General features: G+C 55.2%; 7 protein-coding genes across 7 annotated transcripts; 4 read left to right on the plus strand and 3 right to left on the minus strand.

Moving 5' to 3' along the window:
- Positions 1-89: 89 nt before the first annotated feature.
- On the plus strand, positions 90-1463 carry M409DRAFT_59403 (uncharacterized protein; the record flags this gene model as incomplete). Its single annotated transcript, XM_033814179.1, has 4 exons — positions 90-161; positions 217-846; positions 931-1230; positions 1260-1463. 4 exons carry the CDS (start codon positions 90-92, stop codon positions 1461-1463), a joined length of 1206 nt encoding a protein of 401 aa, XP_033662030.1.
- A 495-nt stretch (positions 1464-1958) lies between these two features.
- M409DRAFT_59404 (glycosyltransferase family 2 protein) lies at positions 1959-7399 on the minus strand (the record flags this gene model as incomplete). The annotated part of the gene is made up of 3 exons (XM_033814180.1): positions 1959-3363; positions 3416-7036; positions 7098-7399. The coding sequence occupies 3 exons, from the start codon at positions 7397-7399 to the stop codon at positions 1959-1961; spliced, it is 5328 nt and encodes a 1775-aa protein (XP_033662031.1).
- Positions 7400-8104: 705 nt separating this feature from the next.
- On the minus strand, positions 8105-8629 carry M409DRAFT_59405 (uncharacterized protein; the record flags this gene model as incomplete). The annotated part of the gene is made up of 1 exon (XM_033814181.1): positions 8105-8629. The coding sequence occupies one exon, from the start codon at positions 8627-8629 to the stop codon at positions 8105-8107; it is 525 nt and encodes a 174-aa protein (XP_033662032.1).
- Positions 8630-9074: 445 nt separating this feature from the next.
- On the plus strand, positions 9075-14776 carry M409DRAFT_59406 (glycosyltransferase family 2 protein; the record flags this gene model as incomplete). Its single annotated transcript, XM_033814182.1, has 3 exons — positions 9075-9355; positions 9455-13204; positions 13255-14776. The coding sequence occupies 3 exons, from the start codon at positions 9075-9077 to the stop codon at positions 14774-14776; spliced, it is 5553 nt and encodes a 1850-aa protein (XP_033662033.1).
- A 970-nt stretch (positions 14777-15746) lies between these two features.
- Positions 15747-16721, plus strand: M409DRAFT_28474 (uncharacterized protein; the record flags this gene model as incomplete). The annotated part of the gene is made up of 3 exons (XM_033809053.1): positions 15747-16039; positions 16126-16361; positions 16435-16721. 3 exons carry the CDS (start codon positions 15747-15749, stop codon positions 16719-16721), a joined length of 816 nt encoding a protein of 271 aa, XP_033662034.1.
- Positions 16722-16822: 101 nt separating this feature from the next.
- M409DRAFT_28475 (uncharacterized protein) lies at positions 16823-17992 on the minus strand (the record flags this gene model as incomplete). Its single annotated transcript, XM_033809054.1, has 1 exon — positions 16823-17992. The coding sequence occupies one exon, from the start codon at positions 17990-17992 to the stop codon at positions 16823-16825; it is 1170 nt and encodes a 389-aa protein (XP_033662035.1).
- Positions 17993-18482: 490 nt separating this feature from the next.
- Positions 18483-19733, plus strand: M409DRAFT_69989 (uncharacterized protein; the record flags this gene model as incomplete). Its single annotated transcript, XM_033818523.1, has 3 exons — positions 18483-18755; positions 18837-19479; positions 19540-19733. 3 exons carry the CDS (start codon positions 18483-18485, stop codon positions 19731-19733), a joined length of 1110 nt encoding a protein of 369 aa, XP_033662036.1.
- Positions 19734-19846: the final 113 nt, after the last annotated feature.

Consider the following 19846-nt stretch of genomic DNA (forward strand, 5'->3'; position numbering starts at 1 on the left):
GCCGCGCTTCCAACAGATTCTCTTTCCACGCACCCACACTCTTTTCTTCTCTCGATTGGTCGCCAACTCAGACCACCAACAGCATCAACATGGCTTCACCACGCTGCCCATCGTGCACTGACACGGGCACGAAGAACTGTCTCGGCTGCAAGTCTGTCAAGGTAGGTTGTCCTCCTTGCCTACCCCTTTTTCTGGCGTCGCTGACCCCTCGACCAGTACTGCAGCGAGGAGTGCCAGCAAGCCGACTTGCCCTTCCACAAGAGCTTCTGCAAGCTGTTCGAGAACCTATCACCTCGCCCATCATCCAGCCACCGACTGACCGTCTTCTTCCCCGAGGACAGCACCGGCCCTGTGCTGAAGTGGGAAGTCGGCCGTGAGTTCATCCACGGCCAACTCCGGAGCAGCCACGAGATCCAATGGAACCCCATCACAGGCGCTGTCAGGGACGACCCCGTCTACATGTACTACGACGGGATCCAGTATAACTACCGAGTGCACAACCACGGCATCGACAAGGTCAAAGGTCGGATGACCATGGTTCGGTGGAAGGGCCCCGTGGTGTTCTTCTGCTCGCGCAAAGACTGGGATGAAGATGTGCACCCCGTGCAGGATGTGGACGCTGTGGCGTGCAGCGACCTCGTTGCGTTCCTCTTGGACTTCCGCGATGAAAGCCCTGAGTACAAGAGTCGCGAGGCGCGCCCAACGTTTGTCAAAGTCGACGCAGTCAAGGTCACTTGTCCTGGCGAGCGGGCTCTGACTGGCTGCGCGCCGTGTGTCCCGGTCAAAGTCCCCGCGATGCACCCCATTCGCAAGGATGCTGCCGGCGACGTGGCGGATGTCTCGGTGGTAAGTCCAACCATTCCCCTCTACATCCCCCCACCACACCCAGACAGACAGACCATTGACTAACCAACTCACAACGCACCTCAGGGAATCAACATGCCCCTCCTGACCTGGAAGTACCCGCCCAACGCCTCCTGGCCCGACGTGCTAGACCGCCGCTTCAACCCCGTAGCCCACATGCACAAAGGCATCGACCCGCAAATCCAGAACCTCTCCACCCCAATCCACCCCTCCCGGAACAGTTTCGGTTTCCCGCCCCAAACCTGGGACATCGGCATCGGCAACGCCCTCGTCATGCGTCAAGACCACCAACCCCTCACACCAGACGAAGTCGAAGCCTTTGGGGATTTCGCCGCTTCCACATGTCGCAGTACTTCCAGTACCACGGTGAGGCCGGGGAGGACGCCGACGAGCAGCGCGCGAAGGAGCTGGATGCCCTGGTCCTGGCCGAGGCGAGGCCGGAGAAGTGGGAGGTGTATTTCGAGGATTGGCGCAAGGTCAAGGTGGGTTTTGTCGACGACCCAGAGGTCAATGGCCGGGTTGGTGGGGCGGTTCGTATGGGGTTGAGCATGGAGGACGGCGAGAAGCTGAGCGATTGTCTGTTCAGGGCTCGGGCTTGAGTGGGAGGTTCGAGCACGGTGTATCGGCTTGATGCTGAGAGGGAGGGCGAGGTGTCGGAGTCTGGAAATGCGCCCATGGAGCTCGAGCATGAAGACGCAAACAGAGCTTGGTCCCAGGCCAGTCAGCTGAACGCAAATGAATCGTAGTAGAAAAGGATGCACAGGGGTGCTTCATTGAAAGAGTTGGTTGTCATTAGATTACTTCATACCAGCCCAGCAAAAGTACACCAAACTTCTCGTTCTCACTGCACTTCGCTATTCCATATCAAAGGAAGGATCGGCCCTGTCCCACACCCTGTCGCAACATGATAGCTAGCTTGTTGATGTAGTACTACTCCAGACCAATTTCCGCATTCCGTTTTCCAATCCCTTCGCCATCCTTTGCAAACATCCCATACCACAAAAACACCAACCAAAGTCTTCCATGCTATGCAAAAACAAACAACAAAAATATCATATACAACACACACTCCTGATTCTCTCCTTTCAAACTCTTTACATCTCCGACAGCTGCCGATCAATCTCAAAGTCCAGGAAAGCCTTCTTCTCGCCGGAAAGCTGGCACTGCAACTTCTGCTCCGCCAGGGCCTTGAGCTGCTTCTTGGTCACAGAGTCCATGTCGACTTCCGTCAGACATTCGCGGATGGCCATCGTGATGGACTCGTTGGTAGGACCCTGTGTCTGGAAAGCAGACATGGAGCTGAGGTGTTGGTTCGGGTTCGTGCTCCCTGGTCGGCTCATGCCGGTGCCGCTGTTATACGGGTTGTTGTACTGGCCGAGTGGCGAGCGGGCGCGACCTTGTTGCCCGAAGGTGGGCGATGTCATGCCGCCCATTAGGTTCTCTTGAGATTGTTGGCGAGGGCTGTATGGTGATGGGTGGTATTGATCGCTCATACCGCCCATGGACATCAGTCGTTGTTGCTCTTGAGCATGCGGATTATCGGTATATCGTCCAGTCATGTGCGAGAAGGTCGATTGTCTGCCCATCGCGTTAGGACCGGGAGACTGTGGCGGTCTGTATGATTGGTGTTGTGGGAAGCCGGTGAGGATTGTCGAGGCCGGCTTCACAGACGAGTACACCGACCGCATATCGTCCATCTCGTAGCCGGCGTCCTGGTACATGCCCATGTCCTTCTCCTGGTAGACACCTCTGCGGCCAGGAAGATTGTTCAGGGTGGCATAGTCGTCCCAGCGTTGAAGAGGAATACTCCGTGGGTCGTACTTCTCTTCCTCACTCACGGCAACGACTTGCTTGTCACCCTTTTCGCCGATGACAACACGAGTGTTACCCCACGAGAAGTCGTCCTGCTTCCAGAAAGAGTACACAGGAAGGACGAACGACCAGATGGGGTATGCCAGGAGATAAATAATCATCCAGCCAATGTGCTGCCACTGTCTCTTGATGATGAAGATGATAGCCTGTAGACCATAGACCGCAGCCAATATGATGATGGAGATCAGTGGGAATTGTCCAGTACCGGTCGCGACATTGACGATGAGATAAACCAGGTAGACGCAGGTGGCCGGGAGAATGATGGTTCCGAAGAGGTCGATGAATACGACGAAACGCATGGAGAAACAGCAGAAGCCACACAAGTCGACCTGCAACATCTCTGCCAGATTGTGAATAGTTGAGTTGATCCAGCGACGTCTCTGAGAGAGCAGCACACTCCACTCGGCCGGGGCTTCCGTGAGAGCGTAGGCGTCAGGCAAGAACTTGTACGACATAGAGGGGAAGTGCTTGGTCATGATGGTGGTCAGGTAACGATCCTCACCGAGGGAGAACAGGTTCTTCTTGTGGAGGGTGTCGACTTTGTTCTCGGCGTACTCAGCGATGACCTTGTCGGCGATAATGAGCGGTCGTCCTTTGTCAGAAGTTCGCAATCGGTACATGCAGAAACTGTGTAAAATGTCAGTGGATGCATCAAGGTGGGAAATGTGGAATCACGTACCATCCGGGTAAACAGGTGACGCTGCCGAACAAACTCTCGAAAGCCTTCGCCAAATGATGGGAGATGTAGTATTCGTAGACTTGAATCATGGTCCACCAACTGCGCTCTTCGTTCTCCAGGGATGTCTCGCCGCAGATACCGGCAATCTTAGCGTCATTGGCACAAGCTGCGACCAACCTATTGAGAGAGTCTTCCTTGACCTTGGTGTCGGCGTCGACCATGAAGGCATATTCGTACAGTTCCGGGTCGACACCAATGATATTGTTAATCTGGTGGAACATCTCCAGCTCCAGAGGGTTCATGGCAGATCGGTGGTGCACTCGGTTCAAAAAGCTCATTAGCAGGATCTGTGAGTCTCGTTTACCACGGTTACCAGGCTTCGACTTGTTTTGCTCGGACTCTTTGCCGACTTTAACGACGACGATGTATGGGACGACATTGCCTTCGTACTCGTACAGACCAGAGTATACCTTGCCGTAGTTGAGTTGTTCGATGCCGGTACCGAGTGACTTGAAGGGCAAAGCAGGAGGGTCAATCTTGGGATCGACGCCGAGGATATCGAGCACAATCTTAGGCGTAGGCCGATCATTTCCACCACCGACAATCATACCGTCGCAGATGACACAGATGAGCTTCCTCTTGTTATCATAGGCCAGAGCCGTGAGCGAGTCGAGGCCCTTTCGGAGAGAGTCTTCACCTTCGGTATAAGCAGGGACCTGGCAAATGACGAACTTGTCCTGCTGCGCCGGCCGTCGCTTGGAACCAAGCTGGAGAGCCGCCAAGAACTTGGTCAAGATGACCGCGCCGAGAATAACGGTAAAGGCAAGTAGAATGTAGTTGTTGACCTGGCAGCGGGCTGTGTCACGGAAGTCGGTGTCGCCGATATAGAACATGTTGTTGAGGCAGTTCATGCTGTTCAGGCGTGTGGTCGTGTTCAAATTGTCGTTCCACTGCTTCGTAATGTCAGCGCCGGGGTTCTGCGAGACCAGTGTCTCGACATCGTCGGCAAAGAAGCTGTACGAGGCTAGATTGTTCATCATGTCCAGCGTATAGTAGTAATCCGTCAAGTCATAGACCTTCTGATCGATGATGAACCACTTGCGGCTGTACTTCTCACCGTCACTCGTCACCGTCTTCCTTTTCCAAACGAGGGCGCCCTTGTGGAATTCTTTCATCCGAGGTAACAAATCTTCAGTGTACCAGTTGATGTTGCGCAACTTCGTGGTGGGATCAGCTTGCGCTCGAGGTCCAGACTTGTGCTCCGCGTTAGGGTAGAGAAGAGTATTGTTACTTTGGAGAGTGATCGATTCGTCCGTCACCAAGCCAGGGCAGGCGATGGTGAGAGGTGGTACGATGTACTCGGTGACATCTGTTCCCGCAAAAGGCTGCATGTTCGAAGTCGTGGTTTCGATGTTGGTGTCGGAATGCTGCAGTTTCCAGAACTTGCTGAGGTCGTAGACACCGCCGCGGAAGGATACGTAGAAGTCGTTGTCACCTTGGTGATAGCCGACTTCCTTTCTGTTCCAGACCTTGTTCTTGTTCGGACACAGGATGTTACCGAAGCCCACAATGTAGAAGATCACTGTGCCGTTCATGAGAAAAATGAGAATCATGAGCGCGAACTTCTCTCGCCACGCCATCCGGACGTCGGGTCGCTTCATACGGCCAATTTTGTTGAGCAAGAACGAGGGAATCCACCAGGTTAAGGCCCAGACGAGTCCGACCCACATGCGGCGTCCTTTGGAAACCTTTTCAACAACGACGTCTTTGCCTTCGGCCAGTTCCCCGTCAATCTCGCCTTCGAAGCCGATCCAGTTACGCTTGTCGTCTCCCTTGAAGCCGAGGCCGTAGTCACCACCGCTGATGCTGCGCACGGTATGGGCCTGCGTGGGGGCGAGGGACTTGGCACCCATCCTGCTGGGGGCAACTTGCGATGGTTGCCGGCCTAGCATGGTTTCACGGCTGCCATCGTCGTGGTAGAAGCCGCCGTCCAAGCCATCAGGGGTGCCGGCAGAGTATCCAGATTCCATACCAGCAGCACCGACCATTCCACCCAGCATGTTGCCTGGAGACAAGTCGTCCGCGGGCTTCATGTCCAACATGCTCTCGGCCTCCCAGTACGCCGGTTCCCGCATCCAGATGCGCTCGTGGCCAACGACGACTTCGCCATTGCTCCAGCCGCGCTCCAGAATCCAGGTCTCAACGCCGTCCTTTCCATCAGCGCATCCGAGTCTGCGGTAGCGGTCCACGAACTCGTCCACGTCGAAGTCGGCGGTGAAGTCCAGTTGCTTGCTTCGGTGGTTGGCCCACTCTGGGAGCCTCCAGGAACGAATCTGGCTGGAGACGCTGCCGGCCGACCAAGGCATGGAGCCTGGTGGTTGATTTGCCAGAGAAGCCGGGTTGTCATCTGTTGGGTGCAGGCACAGTTGGAACCATACGCGGCTGCTACCAAGAACGTTGGTCAGGTTAAAACGGCCAGTCCTGCCAAGATTGATACCCTGTCCTGAGACGGGGTACAAAATATTCCGCAAGAAGCTCTCATCATCGGTTTCGGAGCCGACCTTTTCCAAAACGCCTTGTCGGCGATCGAACTCGAACTCCACTTCTCTTGAAGCGGCTCCGCCGTGGATGTCCAGCTCAGCTTCATTCTGGGCAACCGCGTCCTTCATCTCCCGGATGACTGACGATCCTGCTGGTACTATCGGCACGCCATCTTCCTTCATTTCTGCGTTGATGCCGGTGCTATCGTCGAAGATGCACTTCAAGCTAGCTGCCTTGCCGAGCGCCTGGCTAGGTACTTCAATCAAGGTGATGCTGACGCTATCGCCGTCCTCTTGGCTGCTAGGTGGAGTGGCGTCGCCGCTGATGCTTCCATCACTCAAGGCACGGCCGGTGCGAATTTCCGTGCGGATGGCATCGTTGGCCTGCATGATGACCCAATCTACCAAGGCCTCATACAGGGCAGCCATGAGAATCTCCCGCTCTTCTGTGACGCATTTCTTCAAGATGATCTCTGGGTCGAGATCCAACAACTCGCCAACTTCTTCTGTGACTGCCTCCAACTCTTCTTGGTCGACAAGGAAGCCAACTGCATCTCCAAGTCGAAGGATTGCGGCGACGACTGAGAGAAGACTGCGCAGGGCCTTGCCCTTGATGCCGATGGCCTTGAGAGACTCTCGAAAATCTTCGGCCGCAGCAGCATCGTCTGCGGTTGGAAGGTAGGTAGGTGGGCGGTAGGTCTCGGATTTGCGAAGGAGGGCGTACTGATTGGGTGCTTTCAAGCCGAGGAATTCTCGTTCTTGCTCGGACTGGGAGGTGAGAAGGTAGTAAAAGACATCAAAAGCCCTGTAGCCCTGTTCTGTGGGGACGTTGAGGAAGCCATTCTTGGTGTCGATGCCAGAAGTTGACAAGCTCAACGAAGCGCCGGTAATCTCGCCGGTCAGAGCGAGGTTAAAGACACCGGCAAGCGCAGAGTACCGCGGCAATGATGGATTAAAAGGCGTTACTGTATGCAAGAAAGGTCGTAAGGCATTAAGCGCAGTGTAGAAAGTGCCCGGCACGGAAAGTGGGAGGGCCGAGGCGAAGGGGGCGAACATGGACGGGGTAGACTGATGGAGTGAGCTGGAGACGGTCAGTATCATGTGCCGTAGCTCAACATGTGTATTCATGGAGATGGACTCACCCCAAAACGATGCAGCCATCCTCAGCTCGCCTCCTGGCATGTTCCCAAGTCTTGCGGGCAAGGTCTGCATCGACGGTGCCGCCATATCTGCCGTCTGGCCCGGTGCCTGATCCGGTGACCCAGGTATTCACTACCAGACTGGTGCTGGATTCGAGTACGTATGGCTGTCCTGAGGAAAAGGCGCTGTGGAGAGCGTTCAATAGGGTGGTGGTCGAGACCTGCGATGTAGCCTGCTGCATTGTGTTCGTCTGTCCTGGCGCGGCGGACGAGGCGTTGGAGTACGAAGACATACGGTACGCCATGATGGGCGATAGCGATGCTCGATATGCCCTCGAGGGGCTCGTTGGGGGAGTCTAACAGTCCAAGTCTCGCAAGGCCTGGTGTGTGGCAGTGGTCTTTTCTGAGGGAGTCGCGTGCGAGAAGGGGCCGGTATGGAGGGTAGCTTCCCGAGCGAGTGTATGGATGCTTCCTAGCGAATGTGTGGTGTTGTGCAGTGCGACAAGCGAAAGTGTGTGATGGTGTAAGAAGAGGAGAAGGATAGACTGCTGCTGAGACAACGTTCGAAAACGCCTAGCAGCACACAGATGCAGCAGATGCAGCGCGTGGATGCAGTGGATCGAATGGGAGAGTCTCGCTAGCCAGCGGCCCCCGACAGGGGCAGGGCAGAGCCAAGGCGAATCAACAACAACGGCCCAACGGCTGGCCAAAAACTTTATCCAGGCCACCACCTATTTTTCTCGTCGCGGGCTAATTTGGATATAGCACTGCATCTGTCATCATCGTCGCCAAATCCCCCATTCCATCATCAACATCAACGACTACTGCGAATTCGCCTCCCATCCTGCCCGTATACTGTGCTTTCAATCTATTCAGATCCTCGCCACCGCCGGCGTGGGCGGGATTCTTTGCTGAGAACACGAGCTAGGTCACGCTTGGCTATTTTTGGGTCATTCGACCCGCCCAATGCAGTAACCAGCTGCTGAGCTGCTCACCTACAGCAAGCAACCCTACATGAACCATCGGAGAATATGACGCGGCCAGTGAGAACTGGGCTCAGCCAGCTCACGCTCTTGGCCATCTTCGACCGCAACATCGTGTTGTGATGATGGCAGCGTGGCGGAGAGAGACAGCGGCGACGTTGTGGTGCTGGGCGGACAGGATTGTTCTCGAAACCCGCGGGCGCTCGAGTTGCAGGGGAGGCCTGGTTGGCTCGCAGGCGATCGTTGCTCCTCCTCCCCGCGAATCTCTGCTCCGGGACAAGGTTCGTTGGCGCAGAGACCACCTGCAGGACGGTAAGCGCCTTTACGCCTCTCCTCTGCTGTTGCTGCATTTTGCGCCCTCGAGCACGCGTCCGCGGTGGTACGGGTGCACAGGCAGCGGGTGCTCGTGGTCGACGAGCCACGGGAGATGAAGGACAGCGTGGGAGTCTGTTGTTGACGGCATGTGTGACGTCCAGCACAACAACGGATGGGCGGGTCTGATGTGCCTAAAAGTGCAACGGCCAAGCAGCAGCAGCAGAGAGGCGATTCCATTTCGCGTATGGTTGAACTCAGGAGTGCGTGCAGGGATGCAGGCGCGCTACGGCTGTTTTGGATGAGGCTTGGTGTGGTGTGCCTGTTCCTCAGAGCTGGCCCGCGCAGTCGCCTCCTCAACACCAAGCTCACAATCGTCTGACCTTCGTTTTTCATCACCCTTGTTGTCGTCGAGCATTCGTGCTGTATACCACCTCTCGTCTTCAGTCGGTCGCTTTTCGTCAGTCACTCGCTTGTGGGAAGCCGTCGCTCTACGCTGTCCCAGTACCAAGGCCCAAGGGGAGCAGGACCAGCGTTCCAAATTTAGGCCATTTTTCATTGTGCCTGCTGCCGACTCCTGCCTTGCTGCTACATTCCCTCGACACACCGTGCTTGCCTCGCGAGGCCTTCACGATACTGCTGAACCCACGATCGATTGCACGGCCGCGAGGCCAACGACTCCATCATGGCCTCCGCTCCCACCACACAGCCCAACCTGGCTGCCCTGCCCGCCCATTCCATGAGCGACACGAACATCACCAGTCACATTGCTTCGCGCTACCACAGCCATCTCCCCATCACGAATCTATCGTCCCAGGGATACATCTCCGTTAATACATACACGTCGTCTGCCAAGGGCCCAAATGGCGGCAAGGAAGGCAGCGCGATGGGCGCCGCGGAAGAGCTGGCGGGTCGCATGTGGGCGCGTCTGGGAAGTCGTCAGGAGAATCAGGCCGCTGTGTTCCTGTAAGTGTGGAGGAAAAGAGACAGGCAGACTCGAACGCGAACGTTCAGGTCGCCATGTCAGAGTCAGTACCATCAGACCCCTTGCTGACCCTCGAACAGTGGAGAATCAGGTACCGGCAAGACTACCATCAGATCGCATTTGCTTTCATCGCTCTTGCAACACTCGTCAACGCCTCTGTCCAAGAAACTGTCTTTTGCGGCTTTTGTCTTCGACACCCTCACCACGACCAAGTCCGTGACCACCCCAACTGCGTCCAAGTCCGGACTGTACTTCGAACTGCAGTATGACACCTCGTCCACATTGCACCCAACCCTCATTGGTGGCAAAGTCCTCGACCACAGACTGGAGCGCAGCCGCATTTCGACGGTACCACCGGGGGAGCGGAATTACCACATCCTCTACTACCTCCTCGCGGGCACTTCAGCTGCTGAGAAGGAACATCTGGGCCTCGAACTTGGCAGCAGTTTGCCAGTCGGCCCGGGCAACAGAGCATCTTTGGGCGGTGGCACGAAAAGATGGCGATATCTTGGCCATCCATCTCAGCTTAAAGTTGGGATTAATGATTCTGAAGGCTTTCAGCACTTCAAAACCGCACTGCGAAAGCTGGAGTTCCCCCGCGAAGAGATAGCACACATGTGCGAGGTTCTGGCCGCCATCCTGCACATTGGGCAGCTCGAGTTCATCACCTCGCAGTCTACGACTCCCGCGCCTGATGAGAGTGGAGGCTACGGTCACGAAGGTGGCGAGGAAGTCACTGTGGTCAAGAACAAGGACACCTTGACAGCTATTGCTGCTTTCCTCGGAGTTGCGGCGAACACCCTGGAGCAATCGCTCGGCTATAGGACGAAGATTCTGCACCGCGAACGTGTGACGATCATGCTGGACCCCAAAGGTGCCAGGGAAAACGCCGATGAACTCGCCCGCACTCTCTACAGCTTGCTTGTTGCCCTCATCATGGAAAAGATCAATCAGAGAACGTGCGCCATCGAAGAATCTGTGGCCAACACTATATCAATGGTCGACTTCCCCGGTTTCTCTCAGACCTCGTCAACGGGCAGCGTCCTCGATCAACTTCTGAGCAACGCCGCGACGGAATCAATGTACAATTTCTGTCTCCAGAGCTTCTTCGAAAGGAAAGCCGACCTTCTAGAGACTGAAGAAGTGCAAGTCCCAGCTACCAGCTATTTCGACAACAGCGATGCGGTCAAGGGTCTCCTCAAGCCAGGAAACGGCCTCTTGAGCATCCTGGACGATCAGATGAAGCGGGGAAAGACTGATATGCAGTTCTTGGAGTCCTTGCGCAAGCGTTTCGAAGCCAAGAACCCGGCCATCGAGGTGGGTAGCGCAACTGTCACGCTTCCTGGCAACAATTTCGCTACCCACAATGCTTCCGCCGCTTTCACGGTCAAGCACTTTGCCGGCGAAGTGGACTACCCTGTGGAAGGCCTTCTGGAGGAGAACGGCGAGGTCATCTCTGGCGACCTGATGAACCTTGTCAACACCTCGAGCAGCGACTTTGTCTCAGAATTGTTTGGCCAGGAAGCCCTGAACAAGGTCGTGCACCCAAAGGATCGCTCAGCAGTCACCCAAGCTTCTGTCGCCTCGAAACCATCTCGAATGCCCAGCATGGCTCGACGCAAGGGTGGCCGCCCCAACAAGCTCGGCTCACGGCGTAACGAACTCGACGATGACAAGAGCAGCGACGAAGGCACTAGGAGCTTCTCGCGCTTCAACAAGCCTAACGGCCCTCAAGCGGGAGCTGCAGCACAGTTCCTCTCCTCCCTCGACAACATCACCAAGTCACTCACCGCACCCAACACCAACTCTTACTTTTTCTTCTGCTTGAAGCCCAACGACAGACGGATAGCGAACCAGTTCGACAGCAAGTGCGTACGGACACAGATTCAGACCCTGGGCATTGCCGAGATCGCACAACGACTGAAGAATGTCGACTTCAGCATCTTCATGCCGTTTGGCGAGTTCCTGGGCACAGCCGAGGGCGAAGTCACTGTTGTTGGCACCGAGCGAGAGAAGGCTGAAATGATCTTGGACGAGAAGAGCTGGCCGGGCAACGAAGCGAGAGTCGGTACTACTGGTGTCTTCCTCAGTGAGCGATGTTGGCGACAGATAGCGAATGTCGGCGACCTTGGCGATCCTCCCGTACCATACTCTGACGAATCGTATGGCAACTCAGGCATGCTTACTCCCATCGACGCGAAGAAGGGTTTTGCAGAATCGCGAACCCAACTTCTGACCCCTGGCTCTGGATACTACGATGACAAGGCCGCTGGGTACTTTGGCAGCCGGGATCTGGACGCAAAGAGTGAGGCCGGTGCCTCTGCCTTCAGAGAGGGCGACATGTTCCGCAATCTTGAAACCCGCTCCCAAATGGCCGAGAAAGGCAACGAAGTCAAGACCACCGAGATCGAGGAGCGGCCTACCTCTGGCAGTCGCATGAGGTGGCTGGTCATAGTCTATTTCTTCACCTGGTGGGTCCCAGACTTCGCCATCCGTGTCATCGGCCGCATGCCTCGTAAAGACATCCGCATGGCGTGGAGAGAAAAACTGGCCATCAACATGATCATCTGGCTGTCCTGCGCTTTCGTCGTCTTCTTCATGATTGGCTTCCCGCGCATCATCTGCCCGACTCAGCACGTGTATAGTCTGGAAGAGCTCACGTCATATAATGGCAAAGACGGGGCGAAGTCTTATGTTGCCATTCGCGGTGTTGTCTTCAACCTGGATGCTTTCATGCCGGCCCACTACCCGAACATTGTTCCTGAATCCGCCTTGAAGAAGTACGCTGGTACGGACGCAACGAATCTGTTCCCAATCCAGGTTTCGGCCATGTGCCAAGGCGTCAACGAATCCGGCATTGATCCTGCTGTTCAGCTCAACTACCAGAGCCACAACTACACTGGCCAGTCGGATGCTGTTAGTAGCAGTGACAGCAACGCACAGTACCACGATTTCCGATGGGCCACCAACGACTCACGACCGGCTTGGTTCATCGAACAGATGATCTACCTCCAAGGAAACTACTGGAAGGGAAATGTGGGCTATTCACCACAATACCTCAAGACGCTTGCCGACAAGCAGAACTACGTTGCCTACATCAACAACCGCGTGTACGATCTGACCGAGTACGTCGCTGGTGGCAGACAGCCGCAGTATCGTCCAGGAACCCAGAAGCCGGATGTAGCACCAAACTCGAACTTCATGGACGAGACGGTCGTCGACCTGTTCCAGCAGCGCTCCGGCCAGGACGTTACCAAATACTGGGAAGCACTCAACATCGATCCTGCCCTCAGGCAACGAATGGAAGTCTGCCTCAACAATCTCTTCTACGTTGGAAATGTCGATACTCGAAGCAGCCCGCAGTGCCAGTTTGCAAAGTACATCCTGCTTGCAATCTCCCTGATGCTGGTGTCTGTCATCTGCTTCAAATTCTTGGCTGCTCTGCAGTTCGGCAAGAAGAACGTCCCGGAGAACCTCGACAAGTTTGTCATCTGTACCGTTCCGGCGTACACAGAAGACGAGGAATCACTTCGCCGTGCCATCGATTCTGCTGCTCGCATGCGATACGACGACAAGCGCAAACTACTGTTCATTATTTGCGACGGTATGATCATTGGACAGGGCAACGACAGACCGACTCCTCGCATTGTATTGGACATTTTGGGCGTGTCAGAGACCATTGACCCGGAACCTCTCAGCTTCGAGTCTCTGGGCGAAGGTCAGAAGCAGCACAACATGGGCAAGGTCTATTCCGGACTTTACGAAGTGCAAGGGCACATCGTGCCCTTTATCGTTATTGTGAAGGTCGGGAAGCCTTCTGAAGTCTCTCGGTAAGTCGAGCCAATCTCCAGCCACCGTTTCCGCAGCTAACATATCACAGACCTGGCAACCGTGGCAAGCGTGACTCCCAGATGATCCTTATGCGCTTCCTCAACCGCGTCCACTATAACATGCCTATGACCCCGCTCGAATTGGAACTCCATCATCAAATCAGGAATGTGATAGGAGTTAATCCAACCTTTTACGAGTTCCTACTACAGATCGATGCCGACACAGTTGTGGCTCCGGATTCTGCCACTCGATTCATCTCTGCATTCGTCAACGACACAAAACTGATCGCCGTCTGTGGTGAAACGGCCCTCACCAACGCCAAGGCATCCTTCATCACGATGATGCAGGTGTACGAGTACTACATCTCGCACAACCTCACCAAGGCCTTCGAATCGCTCTTTGGGTCCGTCACCTGTTTACCTGGTTGTTTCACGATGTATCGCATTCGTGCAGCAGAGACTGGAAAGCCGCTCTTCGTGTCGCGCGAAATCGTCAACGACTATAGCGAAGTCCGTGTCGACACTTTGCACATGAAGAACTTGCTGCACCTTGGAGAGGACAGATACCTAACCACACTGCTGATGAAGTATCACTCGAAGTACAAGACGAAGTATATCATGCGCGCTCATGCTTGGACCATCGCACCGGACAGCTGGACCGTCTTCATGTCGCAACGTCGCCGATGGATCAACAGTACAGTGCACAACCTGATCGAGGTCATTCCCCTCCAACAGCTTTGCGGTTTCTGCTGTTTCAGTATGAGATTCGTGGTGTTCCTGGATCTACTCTCGACGATCGTGCAGCCCGTCATTGTGGGATACATCGTATACCTCATTGTTGAGGTTGCCAGGAACCCTAGCAGTATTCCTATCACGGCCTTTATCCTCCTGGGTGCCATCTACGGTCTGCAAGCTATCATCTTCATCCTGCGCCGCAAGTGGGAGATGGTCGGATGGATGTTGATCTACATTATTGCTACGCCCGTCTTCTCCTTCGGTCTGCCGTTGATCGCCTTTTGGAACATGGACGACTTCTCCTGGGGTAACACCCGTATGGTCACGGGAGAGAAGGGCAAGCAAGTCCTTGTTTCTGACGAGGGCAAATTTGATCCCGACAGCATTCCCAAGAAGAAGTGGGAGGAATACCAAGCCGAGCTGTGGGATGCCCAGACTCAACACGACGACACTCGTTCTGAGATGTCTGGTATCAGCTACGCGACGAAGAGCTGGCACCCAGCAGCATCCGAGTTTGGCTACCAGCAGAGCCATCACCACCACATGAGCCAACTCACCATCCCGCAGATGCAGTACAATGCTTCGCATATGTCACTGGCAGCATGCGATAATGGCATGGCGCGCAACTACTCAGGCTCTGATCTGGGCATGTCGGACATGCCCAGCGATGATGCCATTCTCGCCGAGATTAGAGAAATCCTGCGCACGGCCGACCTGATGACCGTCACCAAGAAGAGCATCAAGGCGGAGCTGGAGAGACGCTTCGGTGTGCCTATGGATTCGAGAAGACAGTACATTGGCAGTGCCACCGAGGCCATCCTGAGCGGACAACTTTGAACGAATCATCACTCAACTTCACGACGAACTTGTATTTATTCAGCATTTTGGATGGAGTGTGAGAGAGTTGTTTGTTTTTTGATCATACTACGTGGCGTAATCGGGATCAATTGACACGGCAAGGCAAGGCAGGGCAGGGCAAATGGACGGGTAATGGCATGAGAAAAGGTCACAGTCATTGTTTAAGGGAGCGTGTTCTTGGAGAATGCTTGCTTGTGCGGAAAAATGGTGCGGATTATGGATGGATGGATGGGAAAGTTGTGTATAGTGTTAGTTTTTGAATGAGTGGGAGAGAATCGAGTAATACCTTTTTTCCTGATGATGATGGCACTTCTACTCGTAACATCGTGTTGAGCATCCAGGATGCCGAATGAATTACTGAGAAAACAAGGCACGCAGAGAGGAGTCCGCCTCGTCGCAACTGCCGTTCTTGGCCATCCGCCACCAGCTTGGAGTGAATGAGTGGAGCTCGTCTTTCTCCTCCAAACGACCCCGCCTTGACCTCACCTCATACCTCATCTCATCTCTTCTCAATCCGCGAGGCTGAACTGCTGCTACCTGTACGAAACGAAACGGACCGGGTCCGAATTGCGAACTGCGGAATCGAGAACTGCCGACTGTGTTGGTGGAATATACGAGCTGTGCATGTATGGAGCGGACATGGAGGGTGGAAATCCCGCTTGTACCGTTTATGCCGTCAGTTGTGGGTGAGCTCTGGTGAGTGTAGCTGCTGCGGGGGGTTTTGGGGGTGGATGGCCCGAGGTCTTGAAGAACTACGCTTCTGTTCTTGGTAAGGTTCAACTTGTTCTCTATCGTTCCTACGTTTTCTTTCTACAGCAGAGCATTACCCTCTCCTTTTTTTCCTCGAGTGGAGGATAAATATCTCGTAGCGTTGTCTTGCAGTTAACGCACTAAGCAACCCTCAGCTCCTCTCTCTCCTCCCCCACAGACAGAAGACAACGACAACACAATGCCCAACCGCCTGCAAGACCGCACCGCCCTCATAACCGGCTCCTCCTCAGGCATCGGCCGCGCCACCGCCCTGGCCTTCATCGCCGAGGGCGCCAAAGTCTGCTGCGCGGACCTGCAACCAGGCACCTGGCGCGAAGCGGCTTCGGACGAAACGAACGGTCCCACGCACGAAGTTATCCAACAGCAGGGCGGGGAGGCGTTCTTTGTCAAGTGTGATGTAACCAAGGCGGAGGATGTCGAGGCCGCGGTGAAGGGCGTGGTGGAGAGGTGGGGACGGTTGGACGTTATGGTGTATGTGTTTCCTTCCCTTCCCACCTTCAGAAACCCCCTTTTCGGTGACATTCTCGTTGATCTTGATGTTAATGCATAATGTCCAGGAACAACGCCGGCTTCGCCCTCGAATCCCGCAACCCGGCCCCCATCTGGCACATCCCCCTCGAACTCTACCACAAGACCATCGACGCCAACGTCAACGGCGTGTACTACGGCGTCAAGTACGCCAGCAAGCAGATGATCACGCAGGAGCCGCTACAGCCGAGCGGGGACCGGGGCTGGATTTTGAACGCCGCGAGTGTGTTTGGGCTGGTGGGGAGTCCGTATTGTAGTTCTTATTGTAAGTCTAAGTCCAAAACTCCCGCTAGCCTTCAACAACCCAGTCTAGCCGTGCCGTGCTGATGGTTTTACAGGCACATCCAAAGGCGCCGTGGCGAATCTCACGCGCGCAGCAGCTTTGGACTGCGCGCCCTACCGCGTCCACGTCAACGCCGTCAATCCGGGTTACACGGCGACGCACATGACGGATCCGGCGTTTGGGAATCCAGAGATCAAGGCACAGGCGGAGGGCTTGCATCCTTTTAGGGGGTTGGGGCGGCCGGAGGATTTGGCCAAGGCGTATGTGTTTTTGGCGAGCGATGATGCGGGGTGGATGACGGGGGTGAATTTGCCGGTTGATGGGGGGTATACGGCGAGGTAGGAGGGGAGGGAAGAGTTTGTGGTGAGACTTTGTGGTGAGGGGATTCAGGAGGAGGAGAATGCTTGTGATAGGCAGGCTATTGGGGATATGGTCAGTGTACCTCAGATCTCATCCATCAACTCATCCTCCAGACGCAACCTACGATCTTCCAGGGCAAACGGTGAGGCTGCGCCCAGACCTCGTAGACCACCCAAGCCGCCCATTCCATCAAGCCTACCCAACCCATCCAGTCCTCCCATCCCACCAAGTCCACCCAATCCGCCCCTAACGCCCACTCTTCCCATACCCAGTGGCTCCACCCTGCCCAAAAGATCACCATATCTCCTCCCCAGACTCAGCTGCACCATCCTCCTACTTTCATGAGCGGCATCTTCTTGAGCTAGCATCAGACGCTCAGCCTGTCTCGCCAACTCGTCTCCTTCTCCTCTGAGACCGAAGTCGTCGACGCCGAAGATATCACGACGACCTCTGGAACGGCTGCGATGGCGAAGGCCCATCATAGGGTCGTTCACCGCCAGGCCTTCACGGACATGCAGCTCTCTCCTCCCGATCTGGCCTCCGCCTATCAGTTCGAGATTCTCGGCCACTTCGGCAGCCTTGCGTCCTCGGCCAATGAGTTTAGCTGGTAAGTCTGGTCGCTCGAGGAGGACACGACGGAGACATTCGATGCGGTCGGTCTGGCGCATCGTGACTCGAAGGATGGAGTAGCACCACTGCCCCAGCGCGAGAGAATGCTCGATCGATGCAATCTGCGAGGCGTGGCTGATGAAGAAGCTGGCAAGAACGTTTCCCAACTTGAGGCTTTTGGCTTGACGGGAGACCTCGGCCATAGAGCGGAATAGATGCTGGCTGCGCTGGTGGAAGTACGGCTGATCCATCATCCTCGTGGCGTTTGCGTCTTCAGCCAACCGGCTTTCGAGCGCTTCCATCAAGCCATCGACGACGTTGAGCTCAACCTCGCCGTAGGAAGCACGGGAGATGGCCTCGATGACCCAGACGTATGCTCTCCGCAATTCGTGCTCTTCGAGTGGATTCCATTGCGTAATGGGTGGGAGTTCCGGAGATTCGAGAATGAGCTGATCGATTAGAGCACCGGCGTCATAGGAGTAGTGCAGGAGCTGGCGGGCTATGTCTGGGAGGAGGCTGTGGAGGGCGCGTTCTTGGACTGAGACGAGGTTGGGGCCGCCGGCGTGGAGTGGGTGGGCTGGCCATGGACGTCGGGCGACGAGAGAGGATTGGAAGGGGGACATTGCTCGATCGATGGGGAACATTTTGGGGTGTTGATGAAGGTTGGTAACGCAAGGTTGGAGGATCGGACGTTGGCTGAGAGGAGAGCAAACCAAAGTGTCAATTCTCCGTTGGAAAAGATCTGAAAACGCAGCCCTGGAAAGGAGCTGGGCTTGAATGCGAAGAAATATCATGCAGAAGGTCCCATGGAGAAGAGATTATCTCACCGTTGTTCTCCAGACTACCGATCTGCGGTCAAGGCATGGCCACGAGAAGCGAGACGGATAGGTGCAGTGGAAGACGCTTCCGGGGCGAATGACCAGCAGATATTGCCTAATCGTGTGGCACAGCATCGTCAGTCTCTCATCTTGTGCTCGTCGCACAGAGGTAGCAAACATTCCCGTGGCGGTGGTGATGATGGAGAGTTGACAGGGAGGGGAGGTGAGGTGAAGTCATGGTCGTTTCGGCCCCCGCTCTGAACTCCCAAAGTCTCCATGTGCAGCAACTTCTACCTATTCCCTCTCAGTCTACAACATGCCTCGCATTCCCAAGCAGGCGCAGACGGAGCACTCGACCACCTTCGATCCAGACAAGTTCTTCGAGGACTGGAGTAAACAAGAGTCGCAAGCCTTCCTCTACCGCAATGACTTTCGAAAGTTCGTCCTCAATGCCTTTGGGCTGAATTTCAGAGACGACTATGTCTACAAGGCCACCGCCGAAGTGACCCTACTCCAAGCGCAGACATACCTCGAATTCGGCGCGCAGGGAGGTCTCCATGCGTGGTATAGGGATGAAGCAGGAGAAGCAGTGAGTGCCGACAGCCCACCCACCTTGTCTAAGATTTTTGAACCTCATGATCAAGCACAGTCCTAAGCGTCCTTTTCCCAGAGACCTTCACCTACCGCCTCCGACATCGCCGCCTACACCGACATCTTCAAATCGACGACAAGCACCAGCAAGGCTTTGACTGCGCTTGCGTCGAATGCGAAGAAAGACTCCGTTCGCGCTGATGTCGCCAAACATCTCCAGTCGCACTACGCCCCTCCCAACGCGTCGCGGAATCTTGTGGTGAATAAGTCCAAGAGTCATGTCAATCCATACTTCGACGTCTGGGCGTGGTCGAATCAGAATCTAGAATGGGGTGGTCCGGAAGAGAGGACCGTTCATGTCAAGATCAGTCATGCGATACTGCCTATTCTGTATCACCATTTCGGATGCGTGTGTCCGTCATACGAAGCGTTGTCATACATACAGCAAGTGGCTCGAGGACGGACGATCCTGGATGTGGGCAGTGGGAATGGATACTGGACGTACATGCTTCGGCGGTTTGAGAGCAGTCCGAAGAAGAAGCTGAATGTGACGGCGATTGACAATGGCCAGAGCGAGTGGAGGACGTTGTGGATTGGAGATACTGTTGAGACGGATGGGGATAAGTGGTTGAAGCAGCACGATGGTGGGAAGGATGATGTTCTGCTGCTGGTGTATCCGGTTGTGGGTAATGACTTCACGTCGAAGATGTTGAAGGCTTACCGTGAGTGCCGATGCCTTGAGATTTCTTCTGCTGTGCCACTTGCTAACTGAACGTGCTCAGGAGGTACAACGATCATCTCGGCTGGTGCACAGAACGCCAGCGGCTTCACTGCTTTCGCAAAAGAAACGATCGCGGACTGGATGGCAAGGGAAATGCCGGACTGGGAGAAGGTCTTGCAAGTTCCGCTCCCGTCGTTTGCGGGCAAGGACGAGGCGCTGTTCATCTTTGAGAGGAAGAGCGACGTCAAGTCTTGAACAACCTGTTGCGAGCGTGAAGGGAAGATGCAGGTTATACAGGTGGATTCACTCAATGAGAGGCTAGCGAAACTCAATTTTTGAGCGAACTTGGAACATCTTCACAGCATGGT

Source organism: Zasmidium cellare, assembly GCF_010093935.1.
Source record: "Zasmidium cellare ATCC 36951 unplaced genomic scaffold M409scaffold_43, whole genome shotgun sequence".
Classification (NCBI taxonomy): Eukaryota; Fungi; Ascomycota; class Dothideomycetes; order Mycosphaerellales; family Mycosphaerellaceae; genus Zasmidium; species Zasmidium cellare.